The sequence below is a fragment of the Drosophila serrata genome, unplaced genomic scaffold (genome assembly GCF_035046125.1).
Source record: "Drosophila serrata isolate PLE 108 unplaced genomic scaffold, ASM3504612v1 contig_310, whole genome shotgun sequence".
Taxonomy (NCBI): domain Eukaryota; kingdom Metazoa; phylum Arthropoda; class Insecta; order Diptera; family Drosophilidae; genus Drosophila; species Drosophila serrata.
This window is the reverse complement of record NW_028257208.1, coordinates 413,309-433,639: the sequence shown is the minus strand read 5'-3', so window position 1 is coordinate 433,639 and position 20,331 is coordinate 413,309. Positions and strand designations below refer to the sequence as shown.

Sequence of the window (20,331 nt, the reverse complement as noted above, 5' to 3'; positions counted from 1 at the left end):
AAGAACCGGAGAGTGAGATAGCTATTCTCACAAATGCCTTGTGCTCTCTCAGAGGCGCTCTCTCTCCCTCTCACCACACGCTCAACTCATGCATGTGTGAGACAACCACTCTCTCAAACGCGTGCTCAAGTCCATGCATCAGCTGTTCCGCTGCGTGATCGAGCGAAATGTGGACTAGAGGGCGGCTCAAGGTGGAGTGCTTTTCGATCGCTGTTGTTGGCCGCTCACGGAAAGCTTCGGGGTAAAAGCTTCCGCTCTCATTGGGTTTTTTGCATTTATCGTTTCGCGTCCGCCAGCGAGCGGACAGTTTCACTCGGCAAACGCCACGGAAAACATCGAAAAAACGACGAACGGACAACCAAGCAGAGGAAAGTGCCGCAAAACAGAAGCAGCGAATTGCAGTCGAGCCAAAATACTTGCAGAAGAAAACACATACACACAAAATGAGCGGGTGAGTGGCCGTTTTCCCTCCAATTTTCTTGTGCTGTTTTAAAACATTAAAATGTTTTGTTTTTGCCACGCAGAAAAGCCGACATCGCACTCATTGGCCTGGCCGTTATGGGCCAGAATCTCATATTAAACATGGACGACAAGGGCTTCGTCGTCTGCGCCTACAATCGCACGGTGGCCAAGGTCAAGGACTTCCTGGCCAACGAGGCCAAGGGCACCAATGTGATCGGCGCGGATTCGCTCCAGGACATGGTCTCCAAGCTGAAGACACCGCGCAAGGTCATGTTGCTGGTCAAGGGTGAGTTTTTCGCTCGCTTTTTAACACTCTTTTTGCAATTCCAAAAACCTGCTGTTGTAAGCGATTGTGTGAGTGTTTTTTTACATTCGGCTTGTGTGTTTGTGTGAGTGTAAGTCAAAGCAAAGTCATCAAATCAAACGGATTTTTGTGTGGTTGCGTTTCATGACGCGCAAGTTCATATTGCAATGTGCAAAGGGAAAAGGAAGAAGAGGAAGGTGAAGAGCGGGAAGGAGAGTGGAAGGAGAAGTAGCAACAGCGATAAAATTTTGCATTTGCCTCGCTCCTCACTCATTTTGTATTGCCTCTCTCCTCACTCACTCATTCCGAGATCAGGCGATATCCACTCTACGCCACGCGACTATCGATTGTCGCGTTTTGCCTTGAGTGATTTATCAAAGCTTGGATTTGTTTGAACTTAGAGGTGGTAAATAATGGGGGTCGTGATTTGAGTGATAGTTAATTAATTCGGTAAAATAATAAATAAAGTAATATAAAACCCAATTATTATTGAATTGTTGAATTAAAAAAGAAAGTATTTGCCAAAATTAAATGTTTAAACATGTAATATTTACCGAAGGTAGAAAATACATATTATCGGGCATTTTTATATGGTGAGATGTCTTCACGCCGCTCACGCGCTCCCCTCTAGTGCCAGTGTCTTGTACGTTAATCAGCGTGCCGGCTTATCGCCTCTTTTTGCTGTTTCCTACCTAAACCTGCCCATTATTTGGACGGGAGAAATCTCTGACATTCATTATAGGTCATACGCTCACACACAATAGGCGACTTCTAGGCCACATCATCAGCCTCGGGTCTGTAGGGGATTTCCTCGGATTGTGGACTATCCTAGATCCATTCTTCGCCTTTGTTTCGGTTCTGTTTTAGTTTTATCATTTGTCCCAACGACCTTCCCCTGCAAACCTGCCAGGCCCATGAATCACTTGGTTCTCAAAGGTCATGCGTATAGATTTCCAGATTCTATATTTGAGAATTTGTATTTTGAAAGTTGCATGGCAACTTGTTTGAACTTTCATTTGAATTAAAAACAAGGTTTTGCATATACTTGTTAAGTTTAATTTTTATACCCTTGCCAGGGTATTACAATTTCAGTCAGAAGCTTGAAACTAAGTGAAGGAATCATTTCCGACCCTATAAATCATATATATTCTTGGTCAGCATCAACAGGCGAATCGATCTAGCCATCTTAGGCAGAAAAAAAATTTTTACCAATTTTTTCAAAATTTTATAAGGGGTTACATCATTAAAAATTTTAAAAATTGATCAAAATTTAAAAATGTTTAAAATTTGAATTGAGTATGCAGGTTTATTAACCTTATCAAAACTGACATAGGACTGCTTTCCGATTTAAAATTAATGCATTTTTGGCTCAGTTATGAGTTTTTTAAACATTGATATGTCATATAAAACACTCCATACATATTGATTCAAAAAACTAGACTATATTGATCGATTTTCGATTCGATCCTTTTTAGATATTGAAATATATCTGGTAAAGAAGGGACTCCTCCAGTCTTTATGGTTTCCTATCATATTGTATTTCCACCATTGGTGTATCCACATACAAACGACCGCTAGATAGATCGGATAGATAGATCAATGCTATCGCAAAACTAATGGCCTTATCTGGCTCCGTTTCGTTTCGTTACGGTTGCGTTCCAATGGAGGAGTGTGTGCCGACAAGGGACGCTTCACGGTGACCTCCAAAAATCCAAACAGTGACTTTCCAAAAGCCACCAATCGACCTTGTTCATTCGCATGCTTATTCAACGATTTCTACTTGGTTAAATAGAAACGTTTTACTTGGAATATAATGCCTCATTCCCTTCTAAATTGCAATCATTACACTAGATTATGTATATAACTTTCTAATACTTACATTTCTTAATCAATTTCAGCTGGCAGCGCCGTCGATGACTTCATCCAGCAGCTGGTGCCGCTGCTCTCCGCCGGCGATGTGATCATCGATGGTGGCAACTCCGAGTACCAGGACACATCCCGCCGCTGCGACGAGCTGGCCAAACTGGGCCTTCTCTACGTGGGATCTGGCGTGAGTGGCGGTGAGGAGGGAGCCCGTCATGGACCCTCTCTAATGCCGGGTGGCCATGAGGCTGCCTGGCCCCTCATCCGGCCCATCTTCCAGGCTATCTGTGCCAAGGCCGACGGAGAGCCCTGCTGCGAATGGGTGGGCGATGGCGGTGCAGGTCACTTCGTCAAGATGGTCCACAATGGCATCGAATATGGCGATATGCAGCTGATCTGCGAGGCGTATCACATCATGCAGAGCCTGGGTCTCACCGCTGACCAAATGGCCGAGGAGTTTGGCAAGTGGAACTCTGCGGAGCTGGACTCCTTCCTCATCGAGATCACGCGCGATATTCTCAAGTACAAGGACCCCAAGGGACATTTACTGGAGCGTATCCGTGACACTGCCGGCCAGAAGGGAACGGGCAAGTGGACAGCCATAGCTGCTCTGCAGTACGGTGTGCCCGTGACGCTAATCGGCGAGGCGGTCTTCTCACGCTGCCTGTCGGCCCTGAAGGATGAGCGTGTGCGTGCCAGTGGACTGCTCAAGGGGCCCGCCACGAAACCCGCCGTTAGCAACAAGGCCAAATTCCTGGACGACATCAAGCACGCCCTGTACTGCGCCAAGATCGTGTCCTATGCCCAAGGATTCATGCTGATGCGTGAGGCGGCCAGCGAGAACAAGTGGAGGCTCAACTACGGCGGCATTGCGCTGATGTGGCGCGGCGGCTGCATCATTCGCAGCGTGTTCCTGGGCAACATCAAGGACGCGTACACGTCGCAGCCGCAGCTCTCCAATCTGCTGCTGGATGACTTCTTCAAGAAGGCCATCGATCGTGGCCAGGACTCGTGGCGCGAAGTGGTTGCCAATGCCTTCCGCTGGGGCATCCCCGTGCCGGCCCTGTCCACAGCCCTCAGCTTCTACGATGGCTATCGGACGGCCAAGCTGCCCGCTAATCTGTTGCAGGCCCAGCGTGATTACTTTGGGGCCCACTCCTACGAGCTGCTGGGGCAGGAGGGCAAGTTCCATCATACCAACTGGACGGGCACCGGTGGCAATGTCTCCGCCAGCACCTATCAGGCATAGGTCGCGCTCCTCCACGTCGCTCACTCCTTTCCCTTTTCACACATTCCATGTCATAGTCCGGCGGCCGGTGTCTTTTAGCTGACTCTTTTTTTTTATCCTGGAGTACTTGTAGTACTTATTTATACCATTAATAATATATATTGTATTGTATATATATAATTTCATAATTGTTGTTTAACATAACATTAAATTGGTGTTTTTTTTTTGCTAGCAAATGAATTAGTTTCCTTGGTTTTTGATGGATTCAACATACTGTACTAAAATCAACAATGTGTGTGAGTGTGGTGTGTGTGGGTCGAGTCTTTCGAGTTGTGTGTCTTCGCTGCTGCTGCTCCTCCTCCTCCACATCCCTTCCTGCCATTGTACTCTCTTCAGCTACCGCCTTGCTGGCACCCGTTCGCCTCAGTCATCGGAGGGCTTCAGGGTCTTCTTGTTCTCTATGACCAGCTTGTCGGTAGTGTACAAATGACCGATGATCACCTGTTGGCAATTAGAAAAACATGGAAGAAGGTTAATAAACTCTACAAGCTGATAAGGAAAGTGTGATGAATATGGAAAAAGTGTACGTTTATTGCGGGATTATAAGATTGATTTTAAAAGCCCTTTTCGACTTTAAAAAATGGATAATATCGAAGGGCGGTATGTAAACAAATAAATAGTTTAATTTTGCGATACAGGTGTATAGAATTTTCGAGAATTTTAATGAAAGACAGCGATGATTATCTGCTCTGGAATATTATCAGCCTTTGAGTGCAAAGCAAAGGGAAGATGTTATTCCCAGAGAAGTTAAGTATGTAAACACAGAAACTATGAAACTGAGGGCGAGGGCTGATAAGCGAGCACATGCCTCGCGCGACTCACCTGGCGGCGTATCAGCTCCAGATTCTGCTGGCCCGCTACCATTTGTCGATCGATCTCCTCATAGTCCCGGATGGTCCTGTTGGCGCGGAATGTGTCGCGTATTTTGCGGGCAGCATACATCCTAAAAGGAACACCAAGAAAACATTCTGGAACAAATGGACACTTGACTATTTCACCACACGCACCTGAAGTTGTACGAGGGCAGCTTGGCCGACTCGCGCAGGAGGTTTCTGTACAGCGTGATTGCCTGGCGACGGGTCGACATCCTGTCTGCCTGGAACTGGGCTGGCGGGTGAAAGTGGCTGAAGTGGCGGCAGAGGCAGCGAGCAGTGTGTGGCTAATTGGAGCGTCTTTTAATTGATAACGCCGGCGTTTTGTTGACCCTGGTTTCGATTCGGCTTATTGTTATGACATAAATGCGAACTAGTGGTAACAGACAGTCGATTACACTATCGATAGCATCGATAACGATCCAGAGGGTGGCGCTGGAGTATCGGCCTAGCCTTCGTGCACAAAAATTTGAATGAAATGTGTTTATTTTTATTAAAATAATTGTAATGTACAAAAATAAATTTGCACACGTATATTACGAAGGCAGATTAAATTAATAATCAAATATATAAACACAGATAAGGCACATGTTAGTTTAAATTGTCAGTTTTCATTTTCGATTGCTGTAAATTGTTTGCCGCGTGAATTCAAAATATATTTCAGGCAAAACAGAGAAGAGAGAGCGACAAGAAATAGTAGATTTTAAATTTAAAATAAGCTCTTTTCACAATTAAGACAACTTTGTGGCATTTTTTTCAATTTTAGTTTTATTTTTTGTGATTTGTTTTTTTTCTGCAAGAACAATATATGATGTACTCGTTGAAAACACAAAATAAATATACATATATTTTGTTCCCGAAATTGTTTCTTTCTTCATCCGCACGCATGTGCAGTTGCTTGTTTTCTTTTTCTATCGTTACATCTGGATTTTTGTAGCCTAAATCTGACATTTTTGTGGTTGTAAACGTACACATATTCATATATATATATGTATATATATATATTTATTTATTGATCAGTTTTTAGTTTTATAAGTAGAGTTTCTTTAGCTTAGTTTTAGGCAATAAAATAACTTTATTCTGCTCCACGACTCCGGGCTATCTGCTACTCCCATCTCTCGTCCTCTCTTTACACACATGTCTCGCTACTAACTCTATTGCTACTAACCTCCTCTCGCTGTTTTTTTCAATAGCAAGAGTCGTAAAGTACAAGAAAAAAAATAGTAATGCTTTAATATATAATATAAATGTAAGAATACAAAGTAAAAAAAAAAACACACATTCGAAATAAACCTAGGACGTGTCCGATAAAATCGCTGGATTAAACAATATTTACATGGGTGTATGGGGTGTGTTTTGTGAGGGTGTAAGCCGCTGCTGCTAATATTGCTTATGACTATATAACGTACACATCATATCAGTTGTGGTGGATTTGGATCTGTTTAGTGTTGTGTTGTTCATTTCATTTTCATTTCCATTTCGGTTTTCTCGTCAGTTAAGGGACTCCGACCACGTTCAAGAACTTTCGCTATCACTTTTGGTTAATACGAAGCACAGATCGCATCGTTGCTAACTATATATAGTGGAATATATATACTCGTGGGATGGGGGCGATGACCGAAACTAGGTGCATTACATATACTATACACTCACACACCATATAGTTGGTGGCTGCTACTATGTCAGCGAATAAACAAGTTACATACATAATCACAAAACAACATAATTCATTTTGGTGGCAGGCTTTCCGTGTGGATGGCTCTCCAATCCGACTTTGCTGCGGATCCCCATTTCGATTCCGATACAGATCGCAATTATCTGTGGCTGCTGTACGTCTTATACACGCGCTGCACCCGCGTCGATCCTGGCGGTGGCGATGTGGACGAGGTAGCAGTTATGGATGTGGATTGACCGTCCGTTCCATCTGCTATCGCTGCCGCCGTCGATGTCGTCTCTAAGTTTAGGGGCAGAGTGTGGTCATCCGAATGCTCGTAGATGTAGTCACGCTTCTTGAAGTTATCAATAATGCGCTTTGTCGACTTCATGTGAGCCACAAAGGCCGCCTCCAACTGTTGCAACAAGATAAAATAGAGTTAAGCAACTGGAAAGGGTAATGATTTAAGGGAAAAACTCACGCTGGAGGTCAGGTTCATGAATGTGTGATACTTCTCCAGCACACCGATTATCTCCTTGAAGCTATCTCCCCGCAATTGGCGTCGCACTAACGCCTCGTACTGCTCATTGTCAGCGATCAGATTTCCCAGCAAAATGGCCGCATAGCTACCCTTCAGTGTGTGCTCCATGTGGTGACCAGCGCGTTGCAGGACTATTTAGTGACGAAAAGAATGTTGGATTAGAAGATCTTATCAAACGCTTGAATGCTAAAGATACTCACGATTGTTGACCGTCTCCTCAACCTCTTCCTGCTTCTTTTTGCTCTTCTCGTTGCTCTCAAGAAACGCGTCCGTGTTTTTCTCCACCAATCTGCGGTTTGTGAATAAAAAATGAAGTGAACATTGAGTGCAAACAGTGGTTGTGCCATCTCTCTTACCTGGCCAGCTCCTCGCATTTGTAAAAGTACTCGAGCAGAGCTTGCAGCGCACTCACGGATCCCTGTGCCGGTGGATTATCAGCCACGTACTCGGCCGGAGCGGCTGCCTGCATCAGGGCAGCGCGATTGGGCACCGTATGCATGCACAGGTTAATCAGCAGGGTGAGTACCTATGGAATCGATCATAAATATAAAACTATAAAGAATTTTATGTGGACTTAGTGGTACTCACCAGTATGCTGAGCTCGAAGACGCAGTGATCGGGAATGTAGTTCGCCGAGAGGAGCAGCAAGCGGAAGCAGGTCTCCACGACATCGCCGCGCTGGCCCAGCAACTCGGCGCCCAGTGACGGCTGCGATTCGTTAAAGGTGTGGGTCAGATTGATAAGCACCTTGAGCACTGGGACCAGCAGCTCGCGCATAACCACGCCCGGATGCTCCTTATTACTGCCCGGACAGTCCATCGACGGATGCAGCATTAGCTGGCTACAGCACAGACGGTACAGCTGGCAGAGCGTCTCCACGGCTTTACCCTGCCCAAAGGTGAGCATATATCGCTGGTTCGCCTCATTGTGCTGCGTCACATTCTCGAGGACTCGCAGACAGCGTGCCACCGTCTGCATATTATCCAGCAGCGCCGGCAGCCACGATATCTCCTTGGCCTCGCAGGTAATCACCGGTCGACAAAAGTCCGAAATGGTCTTGATGATGTGCTCCAGTCCGCCCAGTTTGCGCAGATCCTCCTTGAACCATTCGCCTGCCCGCTTAGATGTCAGCGAGAGCAGCGTCTCCATGGCCAGCGTGCCCACCGTTAACGAGTCGACATTGAGATGCGTGCCCTTGCCCTGGGCCTTGATCTCCTCGCAGAGCTCACGCACCTTTTGCTTGTTCCGCTCGTAGCCAGCTCGATCCGTGTGCCCGACCAGTGTGCCACCACCGACACCGTCTGCCTCTAGTAGATTGATCATCAGCTCCAGGGAATCACGGTCCAAGTCCATGTTGAGGCCCTCCTGTGACAGTATGTACATAATGGCAGAGGTGCACAGGCCCAGGCTGAGGTCTTTGTTGGCATCGGATAAGGCCTAAATATAAAGGAATGGAAAATGGAATTAAATAAATATCATTAAAGTAATATATTAAGATTATTTTCAGTGAAAAGTGTTGAATGAAACTCTAGAGCTTTCTACACATTAACAATTATTGGATTGTGATATATACAATTTTGTTTGTTCAGCAATTCAAAGAATTGCGCCTAGTCGGCCAATATGATCGTGCCATTATGTACTTGGTACTTCATTCCACTTTATGAAACTAAAGAAGACTGAATTTGAATAAACAATTAACTCTTCCAAGACTAGCAATTGGAGTTTCCTCAACAGCTGCTTCGAGGTAATTAAACCGATGAAATGAGAAGCTACTGTGAGGATTACTCACCTTGAAAAACTTGGTGACCACGCCGTGGGCACGCACATGCATCCGGAAGGCAGGCATCATACACTTGGCGGCTAACTGCAGGGCCGAAAGGCATCGGGTTGCCGGCGGATTGTGTGGCTGCAGGGCGTCCAGAATGTACTCGACATCATCGTCCATTTCCTGGTATTCACCAATCTCTTGGATTTGATGAGCCGTCTTCACGTTCCGCACCACGGTGTAGTAGTCCTTTGTCTTGCGATCGACACGAATGGGTCCACCACCGCTGCCGGCAGCTCCTCCGCCAGCAGCTGCTGTTCCTGTTCCGCTGATAGCTCCGCTTGCCGTCGATCTCTCTACGCCCAGTTCCTCCGCTCCCGTCTCCAGGTCCAGATCGAAAGCATCCACTCCGGTGGCTGTGCCGGTGGGAACTCCCTGCTTCCCCGCCAGCCGCGAGATCTTGCCCAATGCCGGACTGTCGCCACGTAGCGTGGACACACTGCTGCCGCCGCTGGAGGAGCCATTATTGTTGGACGAGGGACTATCACCGAAGTCACCATCGGATTTGCCCGCCGCCAAATGGTGTAGCAGGTGATCCTTGGCTCCAGGCACTCCAGCGCCGGAAGCAGAGGCGTTGCTTGCATCACTACCCGTTCCGCCGCCATTCGCCTCCAGGGCCGCATCCCAGCTGTGCTTGTACAGATGCCGTTTGGCCACAGACGCTTGCTCCGCCTGATCGGATGGCACCAGGGCGCGGCTCTTGAAGATGCTGCCCTTCTTTTTCGAGATGACCAACTTGACGGCACCACGTTGCTCGCCATAGGCTTCCGTTTCCGTCGTTACTCCAGTGCCTGCCGTTGCTCCCGCATCTCCTGCCGTCGCCGCTGCAGCTGCTGCTGCCGCTGCTGCTGCACCTGCCGCTCCGGCATTGGCCGCCACCTGCGAGTCCAAGGTCAGGGTTCGTTTAAACTTATCCTTGAACTTGAAGTCACGCGGCGGAGGTGAGGAGGAGGAGCCATCGTGCTGCATCGAAGAGTTGTTCGAATTGTTGGAGAGATCATCGGGATCGGGATCCGGATCGTGATCCGTCGGAGAGTGGTCCCTGTGTGGGATCTTGGCTGGCGTGGGGTGCCCTTCCTCGCCCTCGGGCGTTTCCTCTTCATGATCGGCCGCCTGATGCTGCTGCTGCTGCTCGTCCGGCTGCACCTGGGCTTGTGCCACCTGCTGGTTCTTCCGCTTCCGGCCGTAGCTACGTGCTGGTGCTGCTGCCGCCGCCGCTCCACTGCCCTCCGCCAGGCGATTGGCTTCGTCCTTGGCCTTGGCCGACAGACTGGCGGCTATCTTGTTGATGTTATTATTGATGCTGGCCGAATTATTGTTATTGGCCCGGGCGGCGGCATTGCGTCCTCTCCGCAAAGGCAAAGGTTGCGCCGCAGCCTGGTCCAACTGCTCTTCATTCACCGCCACAGGCGCTGCAGGTTCGTCCACTTCCATGTCCGCCTCTGTTGTCGCCTCGGCCTTCTTCGATCCACGTGTACCTCGCGTGCTCCTCTTCGGCGTCGGCGGTGAAATGGCCGCCGCAGTGGCAGCCGCATCAGCTCCCTTAGCCCTGCCTCGTGTTCTGGTCTCCGTAGCCGGAGGAGGTACTTCTACGTTGTTATTTGCCTTCCTACCCCGGCCACGTGTGGCTCTCTTGGGCTGCTGTTGCTCCTGCTGGTGCTCCTCGTTGGCCACGGCATCTGTGTTGCCATTCAGGCGCGGGACCTCGCCACGCAGCACAGCCAGGATGTCCTCTTGGAGTGGCGTTTCGGGCAATGCTGTCGCAGCCGCCGTTCCCGCTCCAGTGCCGTCAATGGTCATCATCATGGACTCCAGACGCGACTCAATGTCTGAGGGTGGGGCCACTAGCGACGAGTGCTGACTCGTCTCCAAGTCACTGGTTATCACGCTCGAGCCCCGGCTGCGGATTACGCAGCTGTCCTCCTGCACAGCCTGCGCCAGCAGTTGCGGCGTGCTGTTGCCCTTGGAGGATATGCTGCCCAGCACCGAGGACTGCGAGTCAAAGTCGTGGTCAGAGCGCGTTGTGGGCGATATGACCGCGGATCCCCGCTGCGGATGGAGATGGTGATGATGATGCGGATGCGTATGCGTTTGCTGCGCCTCGCTGAGGGCCAGATGAGGTGAGGGTGTCTTGAATTCCGAGCTAATCTCTGCCGGCGTGGAGGCTCCGGTTGCTGGAGCAGCTGATCCCGCCGCCAGCAGCTGCTTGTGCTTGTGCTTCTTGCTCTTGGACTTTTTCTCGCTGCGCGACTCCGCGGCAGCGGCTGCTTTGGCAATGGCGTTGCGGATCACGTCCGTCTTGATGATCAGCTTGAGTCGCTCCTTGGGCGGCTTGTCGGGTGATATCTTCACCGTGCAGTAGTTGATCTCGGGCGGCTCCTCCTCTTCTTCCTCCTCCTCCTCCTCGTCTTCCTCGTCCTCGTTGTTGTCCTGCGCCTCGGTGGCAGTTGTTGCTTCCGTCACTGCCGCTGCTGCTGATCCCTCCGCCGAGTCCGGCGGCCTCAGCGGCTTCACAATGATTTTTGGCGTGCTTGCAGGAGGAACTGTTTCGTCTGCACTCCGATCCGCCGGCTCCGGCTCCGTGGCCAGCTGCTGCTGATTGTAGTGAGCGGGCGAGCTGCTCGGCGGCTCCTCGCTATCGGTGCTGACCAGACGGGATGTGCCCTGCAAATAAACGGTAGTTTAGTTCGCTTTTCCAATGGGGACGCCGCTGCAGGTGTGCGCCTCTCACTTCTGGCTGGAAACTGAGACTGAGACTGAGACTGAGACTGGCACTGGAAACTGACACTGACTGGAAGCAGAATAGGAACTGAGAAGCAAAGGCAATGTCGCGCTTCCCACTAATTAACACTCCACTGAACCGAACCGAACCGAACTGAGTAAGAAGCCACCGACGAATGCCGAGGAAAAGCAGGCCAAAGAAATGTAAAGAAATGAAAAGAAAAATGCGAAGCGAGGAAAAGAAGACGAATGGAAGCGGACGACAAAAACCAACAACTCACAAAGCGGAAGAGAACGCGAGTGGCAGAAGACAGAGAGAGAGGAGAGAGAGAAACTCGACTCAACTCAACTTCGATGTAAAAGCGCGCGTAATTTAACACGGCCTTGTTGTTGTTGCCCATGTTTCGCGCGCTTTCTCTTTCCCCCGCATTTAGTGGCAAGCCAGAAGAAGGGGGGAGAAGAGTGTGTGTGTGAGAGAGAGAGGCCAGCAGCAGCTGGAAGTGAGAGCAGCGTTAAGCAGTGCTAGGGATGGGAAAGAGAAGAGAGAGCACGATCGCAGCACAAAAACATAACGGTTGCATTTGGGATAATTGTTTGCTGGGTGAAATTTACCGAGAAAGAGCGAGAGAGAGATAAGGCCGAGACGGAACTATGTGAAGATGGTAATATTAATATTAAATAATAATAATAATAATACGAAATATTTTTTAAATTTCTGTAGAATATCGGGATATACAAAACAACCAGGTGAGAATTGCTTGGGGAATCGATTCACTCACCTTGGAGATGCGGAGCACTATGGGAGGATGTTCCGGCGTCCGGGAAGCGCTCGGCGGGTTGGACGCACCGGCGGACAGTTGGGGTATCGGGACCGTGATAGCACTGGGCGCCGATGTGGGCGGAGGTAGCGCCGGTCCAGACCCAGGGCTGCCGGCCGTCGAGGAGATAAAGGCTTCCGAGGTGGCGGTGGCGGTTCCTGACGCTGATGAAATGGCCGAGGCAGTCGCTGCCGTCGCTTCCGCTGGACCGCGTCCCGCCTTGGGAATGATCAGATCCTTGGTGGGCGTGGGATAGCGCTCCTCATCGTCCACCTCGCAATAGTTGACAGCCTTGCGGGCGCGACCCAGGATCCGCGACGGCGGCGCCTCCGGCTTTAGTTTCTTCTCCTCCTTGGGTTTCTTCTTTTTGGCCGACGCACTGCCACGCGGCTCGTCACCCGGCTCCGGTTGGTCCGAGGGATCACTCAGGCCTTCCTTATCCCGCTCCCGATCGGAACCGCCGAAGAACGCACCGGGCGTCGTAGGCGTTGCGGCTGCCTTCTTCTTGGGCGACTTGCGCTTCCGCTCTGCGGAGCTGCCGCCCTTGCCCAGCTTTAGCTTGAGTCCACCGCCGCTCTCGTGGGTTCCAGAGGTGGGCGTGGCGCCGCCACCAGTCGATGCTTGTTCCCGCATGGGCGATGCACCCGCACCGCAATGCGGTAGCTGCTGTATGATTTGGGCAATAACCTCCGGCGGAGCGGCATTGCGCGACTTGAAGAACTTTTTCGGCTTCGGCGGCTCCGGCACCGAAACGGACATGTCGTTGGGATCGTGGTCGTGCGTGGAGGCTGGACTCTGTGCGGGACTGGCGGCTGCAGCAGCCGCCGCCGCAGCCGCTGCCATCGGATGCAGGGCGGACAGTGTGTAGGTGCGCGTGGAAGTGAAGCCCATCTTGCCCCATTTGCCCACGGTGCCCACCGATCGGGCGACGGTGGGCCGATTGGTGTTCTCCTTCTCCTTGCAGAGCGAATCCAGCGGCACCACTATGTTCTTGCCCCAGCGTGACATCTTTGCTGTTGGCGGGATTGATTCCTCCTTCCTGGTGGCGTATCCTCACTCACTCGTGGATTATGGCTCTAATCCTTGGCAACCAGATCTCTGCAATGGACTATAATTAGTATTTATTCATATTTAAGTATTTGGGCAAGGATTCGATGCAGCAATTGCAGTGTTTATTGATCCTAGTCCACTCTTTTGATTAAAAATCTGGAATACCTTTTAGTTTCCACTTTTAAACATTATAAACCATCTAAAAGCCTAAATTTGTTGCATTTTAAATGCCACTTGTGCGGCATACGAAGCTGTACACATTGAATATTTGGACACCAAAGGCTTGAGCCTTAAAGCCTGAAATCCTGGCTGCCGAATGGCGAAAACAGCTTCGTGTGAGCTTGGAGCAGGATAATCCCAGCTGGAGCCCATCATATTTATTTAGATAATCCTATTTAAGCGCAGGAAGGACGATTTTTGTTGTATTTTTAGGCAAATTTAGTGAGCGATTTGTTTGGCTCGGGGCAGAGCAGAGCGAGAAGTGCAGCAACATCAAAACACAACAAACGCTCTACCGCAAGGACTCGGCGGGTGCGAGCGAGCACACAATACTGCGCGCGCTCACACACACGCACGCACACATAGGCGAATGCGAGCGATTTCCAATTTTCACATGCAATCTCCTCAATCCGAGTCAAGACCAAAATCATAAACAAACAATTTGTTGCACTTTAGCTGCTGATGCTGTTGCCTGGGAGGCTTGCTGCAATTGCTGAATTACTGAATCTTGTGCGTTGCACAGGCGAACTCACCTCAAGTAATTCATTTGACTGCTCTTTGTTTTTGTTGTTTTGTTATTGTGCTCCGTTTGCTGCGTGAATGCATGTGGGTGTGTGTGTGTGTGTGTGCGTGTGTCTCTTTCCGTGTGTGAGTGGTCAAAATCTCTGTTGCCGCAGCAGCGCATATGTATGTACATATGCGTGTGCGTCTCTCCGCGGGGCCTCTCAGCGTTTGTGTGTGTGTGCGTGTGTGAGGAATGCAATAAAACAAACTATGTTTGCGTTTGCTTATTGGCGCAATTTTTGTGGCACGCACGAAAACTGTTCGATATTTTTGCGAGTGCACGAACTAAATGCGATGGCAATGGTACCTCATCATCTATACCATCATTGTCACCAGGTCTGCCAGTACAACAATCATCCCGCGTTCGCTGCACATGCAACTGCAGTCCCGTTGCACACACACACGCATGTATTTGTTGTATTTGCCACCACTTTTACTTTGCTTTACAGCATCATCACCATCATCATCCCAGTGGCCAGTAGCAGCAGCAACAACAACAAAAACAACAACACAATCACAAAACACCAATACGACCAATACAAGCAACAACAACAACAACAACAGTACGGCCACAATTATAGCTGCTGCTGCTGCTGTCCGTTCTTCATCTTCTTCTCCTGCGAATCTTTGATTTTACGTTTGTTGCTTAAAATCCGGCTAGCGCACTGGGTTAATTAACGCGACGAGGCGGCGGGGCATTACCGCTTGCTTGATTTGGATCTTTTATTGGGTTTTGTACGAACGAAATGCACGAAAAAGTTTATTTTCACTGTTTTTTGCAGAAACTACGAATTAGTGGGACCGATTTTGGCTGCGGAATTTACGTGTGCTTCCTCTTGCTGCAGCGAAAGTGTTGGTTAGCTCAGCAGGGCTGCACGGCGCCGATAGTTGGCCGCCAGGGGGCGTCCATAATAACGCGGCGTTTTTGAATTTAAAATTGAGTGTGTAGGAAGGTTTTCCAATTCTAAAAGAAAAACAAAGGAAAAAACAAAAATGTTAAGAAATTAATTCTTCGGTTAGCTACAGTTCTTATTTAATTAGAAATTGGCTGTCGAAGTTTCGAAAAATATATTTTTATTCACATGAATTGTTTGCTTTTTAGTTTAAATTATTGGTGGCACACTTTCAGGCATCACCTGGCTTGATTTAAAAAAGGAATCCTAATAAATTAAATACGTTTCGAGTTCTTTAATTTATTTACATTTATTAAAAGTAAAAGTGTGTTTCAGTAGACTCGCTCCTTCACTTTGAACATCAGCGGGTCCTTGGTGCGCAGGATAAGCTCTGCGATCAGCACCGGCGGCTCCGAAGTGTCTCCGACAAAGTCCACCTCATAGTGCCGCAGCACATTGGCCACAATGGACTTGATCTCCAGCATGGCAAACTTCTGGCCGATGCAGTTGCGCGGTCCAGCCGAAAATGGAATGTAGGCGTAGGGATTGAGCTTCTCCGCCGAGGTAACCACATCGAACCGCTCCGGTTTGAAGCTGTTGGCATCGGTGAATAGCTCCTCGCGTCTGCCCAGATACAGCGGAGAAATGCCAATGTTGGTGCCGGCCGGGATGAGTTTTCCATCTGAAACCGAGTAAGAAGAAACTTAACTTACATTTCTCAGTTCTTTCCTGACGAACACTTACTTATCTCACAATCCTCGAGCACCTTCCGACCCAGCAGTGGCACCGATGGATACAACCGCAGCGTCTCCTTGATACACAGATCGACGTAGTGCAACTTGTTCAGCTGTTCGTAGGTAACCGGAGTGCTCTTGTCCTGGCCGAACACGGAACGAATCTCCTGGAAGCATCGAGCCTGCGCCTCCGGATGCGTGGCTATGTTGTAGAAGAAGAACATGAGAGCCGAGGAGGTGGTGTCGTGTCCCTCGAACATAAAGGTGTCCACTTCCTCTCTGATATCCAGATTGGTGAGAGGTCGCTCATCAATCGTAGATTGCAGCAGGATGTCCAGGAAGGCCATCTTTCGCTTGGCCCCCACATCGGAATCCTCCTCATTGGTGGTGGTCTCCTTGTTGGCGGCACCACGGATTAGTTCCTCTCGTCGCTGCACAATAATCTTCTCCGTAAACTGATGCAGCACATCCAGGGCCTTCTTCTCGGCCCGGGCCAGTGGTGTTAGCATATAGGTCAGGTCAAATCGATAGAAGATGTTGAACATGCGTTTGTGCAGAACCATCGATATAGTCTTCACGGCCTGGACATACTCCGAGTCGGCATTCGTCTGAGCGTTGATGGACACTCCCATGGCGGTTTCTGCAAAGGAAAGGGAAGGATAAATATAAGAAATAGAACAACAGAACGATAAGCAGGGACTATATATATCAATTGAAGAAGCAACCACCAAGGACGTAACTCCCTACCGCAGATTGTGTCCATGGTGCAGAGATTGATCCAATCGTAGAGACCGAAACCAGCATCCCCATGCTTGACCCGATCCCGCTCCATATTTAGCAGCAGTTCCCGTGATCCCTTCTCAAAGACATCGACAAACTGGTCGAGGATCTTGAAGTGAAAAGCGGGTGTAATGATCTTTCGCCGCTTGTGCCATTTCCGTCCACGGCTGACCAGCAGACCCTCCTTGAGCCACGGCTCCAGAGCCTTGTACTCGCCGGCCTTGTCGTTGAAGCGCAGCGTGCCCAGCACCACCTCGACATCCTTGGGATTGGCCATCAGTACGTTCAGCTCCGGTCCCAGCCAGACCTTGAGGGTCTGGTCCTTTGAGTACAAGTCCATGAAGTCGTATATCAGCTGGACCATCATATGCGGTGGCTTCCCAATAAAGTGGTGACCATGTCCGACCAGGGGCAGAACCGGCGGACCCGGCATATAGCTGGTCATGTCGATCAACCGCTTGAACTTCAGCTGGTAGATCATCAGGCCCACGAAGAGGGCGCTGGCCAGGATGGCTCCGATGATCAGGAACATTATTCCGGCTCCTTTTCACCCCAAAAAAATAACCACCAATCTCCACGCGTTGATTGCGCAGGAATTACTGATCTAGCAACTCAGTGACCGTGGACATGAAAGTCAGCACGGATACGTTCATAAACATCGATTATCCACAAGGGACTACACTGGGAGAATAGTATGGCAACTCAAGGGTTTTAAATATAGTTTAAAATGGGTAGCTAGAGATACAGAAACTCTCCTAATCACTAGGTATCTTAAAGATACAAAGTAAACACACGGAAAACTATATTTGGAAGTTAAGGAACTTAGCTGCGAGTACAGATGCACCCACCTGCACTTTATTTCTTCGAGTGCAGGTGTTTGACTGATGCTAATCGCCGTGGAAAATATCTAATCGCGCTGTCGCAGCGAAAGTTACTACCAAAAGAGTTTTCTAATAAAGCCCTGGGACCCGGATCCTCGATATCTTATCAGGAATACAGCTGTATTTAGGCATTTATTGCTGTGAGCTAGATTTGGACCTTGGGCCAATGTTTGAATAGGTTCCCCCCATCTGATATTTGGATTACTATACCTAGCATTTGTTTATCAATCTGAACATTTAGGTAATCGTAGCAATTTAAGAATATAAATAACAACAAGAAAGGAAATCAACTACAGGAAGCCAGTTAGCAATTTTATGATAGGATCAAAATCGTGTTTATTGAGATTTTTATATGACAATTTTTCCTACAAATCACATTTTAAAAAACTCCTAACTAAGTCAAAAAGGCATTAATTTTAATTCGGAAAGCTTTCCCATGTTAGTTTTTATTAGAATAATAAAACTGCATCCTCTATTTAACATTTAAAAAAAATTAATTTTTTTGTCAAATTTTTGACAATTTTAATGAAATAAAATGTTGAAACAATTGGTAAAATTTTTTTTTCTGCCGGAAGTGTCTAGAAAGACTCGGCTGTTGATGCTGATCAAGAATATATATGATTTATGGGGTCGGAAATGACTCCTTCACTTAGTTACAAGCTTTTGACTAAAATTATAATACCCTTAAAGGGTATTAAAACAAGGTTAAAGATGAGATTTAAATCGAGATTGGAGTTGAAAAATATTTTAAAAATGAATTTAGTGAGCTTAAATAAATATAACCCTGTTAAAAGGGTAATGTTTGGAATATAGAACCATAGATATAGTTCTAAAACTTCAACTGTTTTGCTCTTATTTTGAATCCTTATCAATATGATTTGATTTTGACTTATATATATTCTTATAATCTTGATATATTATATAGTTTTAAATAAATTAAATCAGTTCTAAGTTAAATAAAATAAATAAAAACACCCCAAGACTTACCACAAATGGCATCCAGGGTGCACAGATGAATGGCCTCGCCGAGATTGACTTCGTTTTCCTGCTCCCGCTCCCTCCGCTGACCCAACTGCTGGACAAGCTGCCTGGATCTCCGATCAAAGATCTCGACATAGGCCTCCAGCACCCGGAAATGGAATGCCGGCGTGATGATCTTGCGTCGTCGATGCCACTTGCGTCCACTGCTAACCAGCAGTCCTTCGTTCAGCCAGCGCCCCAGGAAGGAGTACTCATGCGACTTGTCCAGCAGCTGCGTGCTGCTTAGCACTCGCTCCACATCCCGAGGATTGAAGAGCATCACGCTGAAGGATTTGGGGCCCAGGAACAGGCCAAAAGTATCACCATACCTTTCCGCCAGCTCACCCATTCTGAGGCAGGCCTGGGCCGGAGTTAAACCAAAAAAGAGATGTGCATTGCCCAGCAGAGGCAGTGGCAGTGGACAGGGAATCGTCTTCATGATCCTCACAAAGCGAAGCATCTCCACGAGGAGGATTGCCCCAAGCAGGAGGAGTATCAGGAAGAGCCACATGTCTGATCCGCTAGAGAAGCCACTATCAACTGTGGATTTGAGCTAAGAGACAGCCTCCTTATCAGTAGCAGCTTATTATACAGATTGGTATGAGCCTCTCCTCTCAAGCCTCTCCTGAGCCCTGGTCATACTCTTCTAGGAATCATAATTTAGAGAGAGATAGAGAGTGAGGAAAAGAGAGAGAGAGAGAGAGAGGGATATATATAGAGAGAGATAGAGAGACATCTTTCTAATGCTCCAACTCATAAAAACACATATTCAAGTTCAAGTCGACGTCATTGTTGTTTGTTTGCTGCCATCGCTTGGCCGAGTGGGAAGGCCTAAATATAGAGATCAATTGGCCAAAAATAGATGGGCCATGTGGCCGCATTGTGACGTCAGAATTTGGGATCAGGTGAGAGCACAGCAGAGCAGAGCTGGACAGGATGAGGTATGAATGTAAACAACCATCTCGCTGGAATGCCGAGGCGAATGATTTGTTTATATACAGATGCTCCACTCACCTCACTCAATCATCTCGAGAGGGATCTATGAATCTCTGAATCTCTCTCGATCTGTACAGTAGATACTGGAGCTTTCTTTATCGCTTCCGTTCAGTGAGGGATGTCAACCCCAGATGCTGACCTCTGTGGTTTAAATGCCAAAATGGGAGACAGATTTCTGTTAGCTAAGGATGACTTGGCAAATGGGGAATCAGACTTTGAATGGCAATAAAAATAATGAAATTATATGGAGCAAAATATGCTGAATTTATTAAGGCTTCTGCTCTTTATATAAATAAATTATTACAATTTAAAATTGTATCTGTAAAGCAGTGTTAATCCCATCTTTAAATCAATATTTCAAGTCTAGATAATTACAATCCACAATATGTTTCTTAATTATTTATTACGTTTATGATAATAAATCTGTTTATTTATATACATTTTGTATTAGCTATATTATTTATTCATTATACATATTTAAGCCTAGAAGTGGACCCATTTTAAGCCATTCTACAAGATACATATTCTTCAAATCCCAAGTATTTATCAAGTTTAAATTTATCCCTAAAATGCAAACACATTGCAGGTTAATTCCAATGGCAAAATACTTAAAGCTAAAATATTTATAAAAACCTCCTTCGACATACACAAACGAAAAGCTCTCTCTTACGGATTAAGATACATATGTGTGGTCTCCAAATTAGATTTAAGCTAACGAAAAGCGCTCTCTCACGGGAAATTGATCCCGGATTAAGATACATTTGTGTGGTCTCCAAATTGGATGTAAACAAACGAAAGCGCTCTCTCACGGGAAGTTGATCCCGATATATCGATACTCAACTCCTT

At 47.7% G+C, this 20,331-nt stretch overlaps 4 protein-coding genes across 6 annotated transcripts; 1 reads left to right on the top strand and 3 right to left on the bottom strand.

Annotated features, from left to right (window-relative positions):
- The first annotated feature begins 169 nt into the window (after positions 1-169).
- Positions 170-4,093, top strand: Pgd (phosphogluconate dehydrogenase). The gene is made up of 3 exons (XM_020947854.2): positions 170-451; positions 525-748; positions 2,665-4,093. The coding sequence occupies exons 1-3, from the start codon at positions 444-446 to the stop codon at positions 3,876-3,878; spliced, it is 1,446 nt and encodes a 481-aa protein (XP_020803513.2). The 5' UTR covers positions 170-443; the 3' UTR covers positions 3,879-4,093.
- On the bottom strand, positions 3,796-5,472 carry bcn92 (LYR motif-containing protein bcn92). The gene is made up of 3 exons (XM_020947856.2): positions 4,925-5,472; positions 4,740-4,860; positions 3,796-4,358 (listed from the first exon to the last, which is right to left on the bottom strand). The coding sequence occupies exons 1-3, from the start codon at positions 5,002-5,004 to the stop codon at positions 4,281-4,283; spliced, it is 279 nt and encodes a 92-aa protein (XP_020803515.1). The 5' UTR covers positions 5,005-5,472; the 3' UTR covers positions 3,796-4,280.
- A 267-nt stretch (positions 5,473-5,739) lies between these two features.
- wapl (cohesin release factor wings apart-like) lies at positions 5,740-15,040 on the bottom strand. 2 transcript variants are annotated; one of them, XM_020947715.2, is made up of 8 exons: positions 14,151-15,040; positions 12,310-13,446; positions 8,774-11,473; positions 7,573-8,421; positions 7,341-7,510; positions 7,185-7,273; positions 6,925-7,115; positions 5,740-6,858 (listed from the first exon to the last, which is right to left on the bottom strand). In XM_020947715.2, exons 2-8 carry the CDS (start codon positions 13,354-13,356, stop codon positions 6,604-6,606), a joined length of 5,301 nt encoding a protein of 1,766 aa, XP_020803374.2. In that variant the 5' UTR covers positions 13,357-13,446; positions 14,151-15,040; the 3' UTR covers positions 5,740-6,603. The 2 variants fall into 2 exon arrangements, with proteins under 2 accessions (XP_020803374.2, XP_020803376.2); XM_020947717.2 differs by lacking the exons at positions 12,310-13,446; positions 14,151-15,040 and adding an exon at positions 11,541-11,798.
- A 318-nt stretch (positions 15,041-15,358) lies between these two features.
- Cyp4d1 (Cytochrome P450 4d1) lies at positions 15,359-19,027 on the bottom strand. 2 transcript variants are annotated; one of them, XM_020947774.2, is made up of 3 exons: positions 18,457-19,027; positions 15,819-16,448; positions 15,359-15,756 (listed from the first exon to the last, which is right to left on the bottom strand). In XM_020947774.2, the coding sequence occupies exons 1-3, from the start codon at positions 18,998-19,000 to the stop codon at positions 15,407-15,409; spliced, it is 1,524 nt and encodes a 507-aa protein (XP_020803433.2). In that variant the 5' UTR covers positions 19,001-19,027; the 3' UTR covers positions 15,359-15,406. The 2 variants fall into 2 exon arrangements, with proteins under 2 accessions (XP_020803433.2, XP_020803432.2); XM_020947773.2 differs by lacking the exon at positions 18,457-19,027 and adding an exon at positions 16,556-17,184.
- Between the last annotated feature and the right edge of the window lie 1,304 nt (positions 19,028-20,331).

Coding starts and splice junctions, on each gene's coding strand:
- Pgd (XM_020947854.2), top strand. Junction 749..2,664: donor GGTCATGTTGCTGGTCAAGG/GTGAGTTTTTCG, acceptor AATCAATTTCAG/CTGGCAGCGCCGTCGATGAC.
- bcn92 (XM_020947856.2), bottom strand. CDS start 5,004: ATGTCGACCCGTCGCCAGGCAATCACGCTGTACAGAAACCTCCTGCGC. Junction 4,861..4,924: donor CTGCCCTCGTACAACTTCAG/GTGCGTGTGGTG, acceptor TGTTCCTTTTAG/GATGTATGCTGCCCGCAAAA. Junction 4,359..4,739: donor TGGAGCTGATACGCCGCCAG/GTGAGTCGCGCG, acceptor AATTGCCAACAG/GTGATCATCGGTCATTTGTA.
- Cyp4d1 (XM_020947773.2), bottom strand. CDS start 17,120: ATGTTCCTGATCATCGGAGCCATCCTGGCCAGCGCCCTCTTCGTGGGC. Junction 16,449..16,555: donor CACCATGGACACAATCTGCG/GTAGGGAGTTAC, acceptor TTTCCTTTGCAG/AAACCGCCATGGGAGTGTCC. Junction 15,757..15,818: donor GCTCGAGGATTGTGAGATAA/GTAAGTGTTCGT, acceptor ACTCGGTTTCAG/ATGGAAAACTCATCCCGGCC.
- wapl (XM_020947715.2), bottom strand. CDS start 13,356: ATGTCACGCTGGGGCAAGAACATAGTGGTGCCGCTGGATTCGCTCTGC. Junction 7,116..7,184: donor TGAGGAGACGGTCAACAATC/GTGAGTATCTTT, acceptor GTCACTAAATAG/TCCTGCAACGCGCTGGTCAC. Junction 6,859..6,924: donor TCATGAACCTGACCTCCAGC/GTGAGTTTTTCC, acceptor TTGTTGCAACAG/TTGGAGGCGGCCTTTGTGGC.